Genomic DNA, 10,675 nt, shown 5'->3' with positions numbered 1-10,675 from the left:
CCGCGCCAGCCGAGCCTGGTGGAGTGTAGCTCGTCTGTGCTGCCTTCTGCCAGGCTCGCTCCTTCGCCTGGCGTTTGTCGACTTCGCTCCATGTCCCCGGTGGGCACAGCACCCCGGAACCTCCACGCTCATGGCCGCTAGCCTGAGGAGTCCCTCCTTCACCTCCCATTCTTCCTCCCCGACCGACACAGACGATGAGGGCGTGCGCGGCACTTGCGAAGATGCTTCTATTTGCAAGAGGTACCTGCGGACCGTGGGGTTGGGGGCCGCATCCGCGGGGCGTGGGGTCTCGGTGGGAGGCGGGCCTGTGTCTGAGGAACACGCTTGTGTGCCAATAGGTACCTGTCAAGTCGTGCGACACCTGTGCAGTGCACGGAGCAGGAATTTACTCATTGAACTCACATTTACCTGACTTGCAATGTGTGCCGGGTACGGTGCCAGCCGGTGGATTCGGTCACTGGGAGTCAGGCTCTGAACCAGCGGACGTGGTCGTGGCTTCTTGGAGTTTTGCTGGAAGGACAGACGTGAAAGCAAAGAATAATGACAGTGTCGATGGGTTATGAGGAGAAGTGCAGGTTCTCGCTCTCTTATGGGTTACATTCCATTGGGGGTTGTCGTGATCCCCACTGTGCACCTGAAGCTCAGGCCAGTTCAGGAGGAAGTGGTCTGTCAAGGGCCACACAGTATTTGTGTGCAGCCAGTGCTTTCCAGAGCCCTTGACTGTGTGTACGGGAGTCTACACTATTAGGGGTGCCGTGGGGGCTCTCTGGGGTCGTTGTGAGCACAGATATGTGTCACACACTTGAAAGCATGAGAAAGAAAGCATGAGGCTCGAAGGTACGCCATACATTTATTCCTTCCACAGAAATTATTGAGACTTTACTTTGTTCCAGGCCTTTCCTTTCCTTTCCACTGGTTGGTGGGTTTCAGTGATTGGGACACATGATGAAGAAGATTGACGTGGTGTCTGGCATACTGTACCACATGGCCTAGTTGTAAAGGACAGACAGCAAGCAAATAATTACCCATGAAGTACGCAATTACAATTTTGTGTTGAGGGCTGAGGAATACAGTGTTTCCCGTTCTGGTTTGTAATTTAGGCACTGATGTTTAAGCTGAGAAGAAAAGGCTGGAGAAAAAGAGGCGGGGGGTATGTAGGAGAGTTTTCAGGCAGAGCAAGGAAGGAGGATGGACTGTTAGAGGAACTGAAAGAGTGTCCTAGAAGCTGGGCCCACATAGGGACTGTAGGGTGGGGAAAACAAGTTTTGGATTAAGGCTGGCACTTTCTGTAGGTTCTTGGAGACTAAGCATAGTGATTCAGAATATGGACTCTGGAGCCAGACTCTGTCAAATGATTGTAGCTTTGCCTCTTATGAGCTGTGTGAACTTGGGCAAGTTACTAAACCATTCTGTGTCTCAGTTTCCTGATCTGTAAAATGGGGACGATAATAATGCACACTTCATAGGTGATTGTAAAGGTTAAATATTTCATATCAGTAAAGCACTTAGAGCAGTGTCTGGCATTTAGTAGGTGTTAGTGGTGTTTGCTTAAATAAATGGATAAATACATACATAAGTATTAAAGGCTTAGGGGCTGTCCGTGGTGAAATGTGTGCACTTAGATGGGTTACACCCAACTTTGTTTGTTTTCCAACTTGAAGTTGCTGTTGACCACATCTGTAGCACTGTTGAGTTAGGAATAATATCTCTCATATTGACTGCTATTTCCTAAGAGAAACTGGAGTGCTGTCAAAATTATCAGAGGGAAATAAAATACTTTTTAGTAGCACATGAAGATTATGCTTATTTAATACTTACTGGTAGTATAGGTTTATTTAACATTGGTTGGTAACAGGTTTTGAAAACATGCTTAGTTAAAAAAAGTACATTAGCCATAAAGTAGTTCAGATGCAAAGAAAAGTAGACGTAGTATACCTAGAGCGTGTTTCCTTGACTCTCTGTTGGATAGTTTTTGTAATTTCAGCTCTTCTCTGCCTCAGTTTCCAATGCCCTCTGTGTCTACAGACATCTAAACAGTGTGGGGGGAGTTTGGATTCGGAACTGCAGAGAAGCTAAGGCAGTAGTTCCCAACGCAAACTGCACATCAGCGTAGCATGTGGGGCTCTTTAAAAGAACACAGATGCTCAGGGCCTCCTCTGGACCCACTGACTCAGAATCTTCTGGGATAGGTCCCAGCTATAAAGACCAGACATGTTGGTCATCTGGATGCATTTCATCAAAGGTTTGTTCCACTGGGATTTCCCTCATCTCAAAAGACGTAAAAGAGATTGTGAGAGTACATAAGATAATGTTTTAAGATCTTTTGCAGGACTCAGTGCCTTTCAGGTTCTATGAATTATGATCTGTATCTTCACTGTAATGTATTAAAACCTTTAAATCTTGTGAAAAAGTCATGTTATTACGTAGGAAATCTTTGCATGAATCCTGGGCAAATTACCGTCTCTCTGCCTCAGTCTCCTCACCTTTAAAATGGGGATAATAATGGTAACCTACCTTTTGGATGTGAGGATTAAATGAGATGATGCAAAGCAGTTAGCACAGGATCTGGCACAAAATGAAGCCATCAAGAAATTATTATTATAGTAGTTTTGATTTCCCTCCAGTCTGAATATTATTTGGTTGAAGTTACTGAATATGTTATAGCTGTGGGTTGTGCTGGGCCCTGCTGCCTTGAGTTAAGCCATAAAAATTCCTAAACTAATGTTAAAAATGCCTCTTAGCCTCCCAGGGCTCCTACAACTCTGTTACTTCTGTTTCCGTTTGCTCCCTCCTTTGGTTCAGAGCCTGTCTGGGGATCATAGTGAGGTTGTGTGTCCATGGGTTGTTGTGAGGATTAAATGTGGAGTGCTTCCAGCAGTGCTTGGACACAGTATGTGTTCAAGATGGGTAGTCATTGTTATGACCGCCACCCCCATCGTCATCGTTGTCGTCGTCATCATCATCATCATCGTCTTCATGGACTCATACTGTCCCTCCTCCAGTCCGCTTCACAGTGGATGTACTAGGGTTCAGCGGATATCTATGGAGCACGGACCATGGTAGCTAACTCACTCCACTCCCCATTCTTTCCTGTCCTTATCTTCCCCATCATGCTATAACCCTAGGTCAGTTCTCTACTCTTTTGTTTACCCACTCCCCAACCGTCCCTGTGTCCTCTGAAATTACCACTCCGTAATCAGCAGCCTCCTCTATTTCCTCAGCCTCTCCTTAGCCCTTATGTCCCTCTCTTTGCCTTGACCCTGGTCCTTCCCTAGGAATATCCTTTTCTTGAAGCCCTCTCAAGTGGTGCCTCTGTTTTCTCATACTCTGCAGATCTCAGGATTAGGAGGTTGGAGATGTGTGTCCTTTCTGCTCTTTGTCCCCCAGCCCCGTTTCTTTGAGATCTATGGTCCCCTGCTGGATTACCCTCTCCTCCCACTCATTACTCTTTCCTACTGCTCCTGGCTAGTCCCCTATTTCATTGAAAACTTGGTCACCTGGCCTACAGCCTTCCTCTGCCTCAATTCTTGCCATCATCCCAGTTGACTTCAGTGTGTATGTGGAGGACCGAGCCTCCACACGGGCCACTCATTTTCATCAAAGCGTGGTCTGCAGTGATGACCTCTTCTCATCCACCTGTTCCCGTTCCCACCATGATGCCCTGGATTTCTGTCCTGGTGCCCTCAGCATCTTTTTCCTTAAGACCTCCATGGTGTTCTCTATCCTTTAGATGCTTCCTCAAGGCTGTTACCTCTCACTTGAGCTGGGAGTCCATCCTTCAGGAACTCTCTTAGCAATGCCTTCATCTCTCTTGCCCTTCAGTCCCAGTAAGCCCAAAACTAAACTACCCATTTTCACCTTGAATACTGGTGGTAGGACTCACACAGCAGGGGAGCTGGGTACTACTCTGCATTCATGTCACCAACCTCACCTGTGCCCTTACAGAGCCTGACCATTCTAGTATGATTCTCTGGTCAACTCACTCTCTCATGCTCCAGGATACCTAATTCAGACATTTTCTACCTATCACAAACTTCTGATTTGCTCCACCCTCCCTTCATTCTCAAGATAACAGTGGTGATGTTCTGGGTATTGTTTAACATATAAAATGGATGCTTTCAGATTGGAACTCCATTAACTTCTTCCAGGAAACTTAATCAGCCTTTCCTACTATTACTGTTGTAATGTGCTCTAACAAAGACCACTAGAAACACAGCAGTAGGTAAACAAGTTGGATTCAATTAGTCGTTGTAGTGAGGGAGAACTCACATCATGGGGAAGATGGGGCCTTTCAGGAAGAGGGTGTTAGAAATAACTGATAGGATTTGGGCTTTTGTTGGATAATTTGGGGAGGGTTCAAGGAAGAAGAGATTTGCTCTGGAATGGGTGCTGACAGGAGGCAGGGACAATTCTATCATTGGGGAGCACCATCAGTCTTTTCTAGAAGGAAGTGTGACTAGAGTGAGACAAACGCTGTAATTCATAAAGAGGCCACAGTCACTCGTATCAGGCCGGAGAGAAGGATGTTTGGTATTTTGTGGATGGCATGACGACCTTGTGTGTGTCTTTAGACAAAATGATGAAGTGGTCCTGTTTTGTCTTACATCATACCTGTTGCAATGTGACCTGGTGCTGGTGCCTGTGAGATGTTTATGTCCACTAGGTGAACAGCATGGCTTGTGTGAGCGCCAGGCCAGCTTCTAACAACAAGAAAGCCTGGCTCATGGTACCAGGCCAACTCCTGGATGTCAGCGCTGCTTTTCTTTTTTTTTACAGTGGAGGAGATGAGTCCTAAAAAGATGAATAGGTGTTTGCGAGGCAGAAAAAAACGGCACGTGCTAAACAGCATGGAGACCAAAGCAGAATGGTGTGTTAGGTGAGGTTGACGTTGGGTGGGGGAGGGGGTAGCAAGAAAGAATTCCCATGAGGTTGTCAGAGAATGAAATGTAGAAGGGCCCAAGGCAAGTGGAAGATCCTGAGGGGTTTTAAGTGGAAGAACTGACATGATCTGGTCTGTGTTGTAGAAAAGTACGCAGCAGCTGTGCAGGAGATCGTGTGGCGACAAAGGGAAGGTCTGTGCTCTTTTCATTCCCCACTGTGCCGCAGACCTTGCTCAGGTCTCCTCGCTCACCTGGTCTGTTGCACCATGTCTTTCTTGTACCTGCTTGTGGTCCAGCCCTCTCCCCCATCCCAGTGTTTATGCTGTGGCCGGGGTGATTTTGGAAATCACAAAGCTTGTCCTATAGCTTTGTCACTTAAAACCTTTTAGTGCCCCATCAGCCACAAGGTAAAAACTTACATGACTTTGCATGACACACTACACCTTTCATGATCTGATCATGCCACCCAGATAACCCACTGCCAACTGGAAAGCGCCATTTGGATGTCTCAGAATGATCTCAAATTCATTATTTCCAAAACTGTGCTCCAAATCATCTTCACCTGTTCTCATCCTGGCTGCCCCACCCCCCAACCCAGTGAATGGGACTATTGTTCATTCAGTTCCCAAGTACCAAAGGTAGGAGTCAGCTTGGAACTGCCCTTTCACTTGCCCCCTGATGTGACTAATCACCCAGACCTGTTGATTTTATCTACTGAATGTTTCTGGAATCGACCTCCTTTTCTCCACCTCTACTTCTGCCATCTCAGTCCATGCTAAGGTTACCTGTGGTCTGAACTATGGTACTAGTCTGCTAACTGAGCACACCTAGTCATTCTTCCCTCCTCCAATCTATATCTCTCACAAAGCCAGAGGTCTGTAAGGGCATATTTGATCCTGTCACTCCCTAGTTTAATGGCTTCTTGTGGCTCTTGGAAAAAGACCAAAGTTCCTTACATGGTCTCCACGGCCCTACCTGCTCTGTTCTGCTTCTCCAGCCTCACTTCACAACACCCCTCCCTTCCCTGCGGGATCCTTTCCGTTCTTCAAATATGCCCTGTTCCTGCCCTCCCTTGGGGCCTTTCAGCATGCTGTGCCCTCTGCCTGCAATGCTTTCTCCCACCCTCCCTGCCTAAGCAGTTCCACATCATCTCTCAGATGAAGCCGTCCATTCAACATTCTTTATTCAGTGCCTACTCGGTTTCTGGAGGCACTGTTCTAGTGCAGGCACAGAAGTGAACAAAACAGAGAAAAATGGAGCTCTTATGGGGCATTTATTCCAGGCGGGAGACAGCCAGGCAGCCAATAAGCCAAATATCTGGCATGTTAGGTGGAGGTAGATGCAGTAGGAGTGTTGGAAGGAGTTGTCGTTGGAGATGGGATGACCAGGGAAGGGCCCGCCGAGAAAGTCAATGCTAGGGAAAGACTTGTGAGGGGCGGGGGAGTGAGCCCTGTGGATATCTGGGGAAACAGTGTCTGGGCAGAGAGAACAAAGAGCAGAAAGGCCCTGAGGCAGGAGCTAGCCTCCCCTGTTCCAGGAGCCACAAGGCCAGAGTGAGTGAGGCAGAAGAGTAGCAGATGGAATCTGGGAGGCCGTGGGGACAGACGCTGCAGGCTCTTGTAAGGCCCTAACTTCTCCTCTGAGATGGGAGCCATTGGAGGATTCTGAACTGAGGAATGAGGTGACGTGACGGGGGTTTTCACAGGATCACTTCAGCTTCTCTGTGGAGAACAGACTATAGGGGGCAAGGATGGAAGACGGAGATCAGTTAGGGGTACTGGGATATCCCAAGTCAGAGATGCCCTTGGCTTGGATCAGGATGGCAGCAATCAAGTGCTGAGAATCCATCAGATTCTGGGTCCATTGTGAAGATAGAATGAGCTAATGGAATGTGCTGACAGACTGGATGTTGGGGGAGACAGAGGAATAAATGATGACTGCAAGGTTTTTGGCTTCTCTCAGATGTGGATCCCTCAAGGAGACCTCTCTGACCCCCATAGTCAAGGTCAGCCCCCGTTCTATGTTCTCATGACACTCTGAGCATTGCCTTTGTGGTCATCAGCCCAGTTGTAATTCAGACATATTGTTTCATGTTTGTCTCCTTGACTAGAGTAAGCATGATACAGAGCAAGGACCGTGTCTACCTTATTGCCGTGTGCATTGTAGGCATATAATGGTTTGTCAGATGGCTAAAGTGAAGAGGAACGCAATGCAAGTGCTCAAGATGATGTTTCCCGACGAGGTCTTAAAATTCTGGTTTTTTGTTTTACTAGTTTTGCATGTTTTATATGTTTTAGAAACCAGACCAGGGGCTGTAAGGCTGAAATTCCATTGTGAATATTATAAAAGTTAATCTGATTTCTCAACCGAATCAAAAAATCTCCCCCTTGACACGCAAGCAGGCCGCAGGATCACCTCTGGGGAAAGGCAGCGTTTTCCTGAGGGCCTTTCCAGCACACTGATCACATCTTCACAGCTATGCCCCAGAGAGCAGGGCCGAAATTTTCATCTGAAATATTTTGAAGGCAGGTGCTGCTGCTTTCCGTTCCAGAGAAGACGTGTCACTTGAGAACTGGAACATTCTGTTGAGAATAAATTAGCTGCCAAACTTGACCATCAAGAAAGTCAAATAAATCGTAGATATTTTCCCCCCTTTTTTGTACAAAGGAATGAATTAAATTTTGAAAAATATCTATGAAAGATAATTATCTTAGATCTAGATTGTTAATATCACATTATTTTTTTTCTTTTAACAGCTTAATCTTTTTAATGACAATAGTGAGTACTTTTCCCCCATTCAGTAGCATAATATGAACGTATTGTACGTCTAATTTCACACAGATCCACCTCGTTCTTTTTAATGGCTGCACAGTATTCCACAGTGTGGTTGTATTTTATTTGACCATTCTTCTATTGTTCATCATTTGGGTGGCTATGATTTTGCTATTAAAATAATGCTGAGGGCCGGCCCCGTGACTTAGCGGTTAAGTGCGCGCGCTCCGAGGCTGGCGGCCCGGGTTTGGATCCCGGGCGTGCACCGACGCACCGCTTCTCCGGCCATGCTGAGGCTGCGTCCCACATACAGCAACTGGAGGGATGTGCAGCTATGACATACAACTATCTACTGGGGCTTTGGGGGGAAAATAAATAAATAAATAAAATCTTTAAAAAAAAATGCTGAGATGAGGATTTTTGCACGTGTATTTGAGTTTTCCTGTGAGATGGATTTCAGGGGAGAAGTTTCTGCAAAATGGTTCTCGAAAGAGGTTATATCCGTTTTCATTCCCACCCACAGTGAATGAGATGCTAATCGCAGAATATTCTCCGTCTCTTAAATTGTTTATCAACTGACAGGTGGAAAATAGTACCTCTTTCTAATTTGTATTTCTATAATCACTAGTGAGACTGAGAACTTTTAGTCTGCTTACTGTCATTGATATTTTTTATGTGAGCCCTCTCTCATATCATTTTCCTATTGGATTGTTGTCTTCTTCTTGTTTGCTTATTTGTATTTTTATTATTGACTTGTAAGGACTTTTTATATCAGGGATAGTAGTCTGTTGCTTCTATATTTGTTGCAGCATTTTCTCTCAAAGTGATGTTTATCTTTCAGGTTAGCTTGTATTGTACATTTTGTAATGGAAATTGTGAGTCTTTGTAGTGCAGAATCTGACAATCTAACTATGGCTTGTGGATTTTGGGTGATGCTTTGAAAGACCATTCTCAATCATTGTAACATTTTCTTTTAGCACTTTTATGGTTTTGGCTTTTATGCTTAGATCATTCATCTATCTTGATTATTTTATATGTTATAAAGTAGCAGTCTAACTAAGTTTTGTCTCTGATTATTAGCCAGTTGTCCCTACACCGTCTATTGAATGGTCTCTATTTCCCCATTGATTTGAAACATCACTTGGATTATATACTAAATTCTTATATATACTTTAACACAGCAATGCATTTGTCATCCTTGACTTTCAGTTTGAATTGCTTTTTTTTTCATTTTGATGCTGGAAAAACTTTGATTCGCAAAGTTACTTAGTTGTGAATTGATTCAGAGCTCCCATAGCTTGCTTCGCAGGTTAAGAATAGGTTTGTACCAGGGAATATCAGAATCGTTTTAGTCTGTTTGAGCAGCTGTGCTCCAGGAAGAAAGAAAAGGAAGGGATACTAATGAAAGACATGTGTCTGAGTCTGTCCTTTTTCATCAGGAAAGCAATAACTTTTCGGGAAGCCCTACCCTGTAGACTTCTGCATACTTCTCATTAGCCAGAACTGGGACATGTGGCCCCACCCCTGGCTGCAGGAACGTGTGGAAGGTGAGAATTTCTAAAGGGCAGATTGATACCTCAAACAAAATTGGGGTCCTCTTAGTAAGAAAGAAGAGGTGAGTGGATATTGAAAAGGGAACTTGGAGGGTCACCTACGTCTCTCACCTTCTCTCCCCGCCCCCCCAGAATTTCCCCAGATATTCTTAAGGGAAAGAGAGAGAGAGGAGGAGGGAAGAGGAGGGAGGTGGGAGGGAGGGGGAGAGAGGGAGATAATTTATATAATAAAATGCTCACGTCTCAGTGTTCAGTTTGATAAATGCTGACAATTGTATATATCTGTGTACCACCACCAAAAATGTGATATAAAATATTCCTGAAACTCCAGAAATTTCCCTTGTATCTCTAGTTAATTTCCTTATCCCCAGCTAACAGTCCTTTTCTGATTTCAGCTACCATAGATTAGATTCGCCTATTCTTGAATGTCATATCAGTGGAATCATACATATGTATTCTTTTTGTGTCTTCTTTCACTCAATGTGTTGAGATTCATCTCTGTTGTGCATGTTGTCAAAGATACTAGTTAAAGTGGTAAGAGCAGATTTTCATCAGTAATAACTATTGCAATAAGGAATAGAGTCTAGTGTGAACTAAACAACTTCGATTTGTACAAAGAGTGTTTTAAAGGGAGAATGTGGGAGTAAGGAAGGTGGTGAGTAGAGTCAGAGAAGAGAAAATTTACAGAAAGTGGGAAGGAGGGGTTGGTACATGTGAAACCATCTAGATTTGCTAACTGGGAGTCTGGGGCCCTGTCTTTAAGTGTTGGCTGGAACAGACGGTAAATGCTTTTGCCAGCCTTGAGTTTTTTTAGGCAGGCACTTTAAGGGGGCCCAGAGTCATCCTATGAGCGCGGCTTTGAGCTGTTAGAAACTATGTTAGTGTTTGTTATAGAATAACAGTGTTTGTTATACAAGTCTGTATAGGGGCTGGCCCCATGGCGTAGCGGTTAAGTGCGCGTGCTCCGCTGCTGGCGGCCAGGTTTGGATCCCGGGCGCGCACGAACCCACCGCTTGTCAAGCCATGCTGTGGTGGCGTCCCACATAAAGTGGAGGAAGATGGGCACGGATGTTAGCTCAGGGCCAGTTTTCCTCAGCAAAAAGAGGAGGATTGGCATGGATGTTAGCTCAGGGCTGATCTTCCTCACAAAAAAAACCCAAAAGTCTGTATAGAATAAGTGAAGGTTGAGGCTTCCTAGAGAAGAGGAGCCTGGCTAGAGTTTGCTCAAGGAGAGAATCTTTGTCAGTGTAAAGTAGTTTGCACCTTTTTTTGTTGCGTGAATGTACCCTGATTTGTTCATCCGTTCACCTGGTGATGGACATTTGAGTTGTATCCAGTTTTTGGCCATTGTGAATAGGCTGCAATGAACATTCTTATGTGTCTTTCATTTCTTTTAGATAAATGCCTGGGGGTGGAATTGCTTTGTCATAGGGTGGGTATATATTTAATTGCCAGACTAATTTCCAAAGT

General features: G+C 45.1%; 1 protein-coding gene across 1 annotated transcript in view; it reads left to right on the top strand.

The window, feature by feature from the left end:
- The window catches only part of LCMT1 (leucine carboxyl methyltransferase 1), a 50,583-nt gene continuing 39,908 nt past the window's right edge, over nt 1–10,675 (top strand). Inside the window, exon 1 of the mRNA XM_058569815.1 lies at nt 1–240. Within this exon, the coding sequence (XP_058425798.1) occupies nt 131–240 (110 nt within the window). The 5' untranslated portion in view covers nt 1–130. The remainder of the gene's footprint in view (nt 241–10,675) is intronic.

The sequence above is a fragment of the Diceros bicornis genome, chromosome 26 (genome assembly GCF_020826845.1).
Source record: "Diceros bicornis minor isolate mBicDic1 chromosome 26, mDicBic1.mat.cur, whole genome shotgun sequence".
Taxonomy (NCBI): Eukaryota; Metazoa; Chordata; class Mammalia; order Perissodactyla; family Rhinocerotidae; genus Diceros; species Diceros bicornis.
The sequence above is the reverse complement of the archived record's forward strand: the minus strand, read 5'-3'. Positions and strand labels throughout refer to the sequence as shown.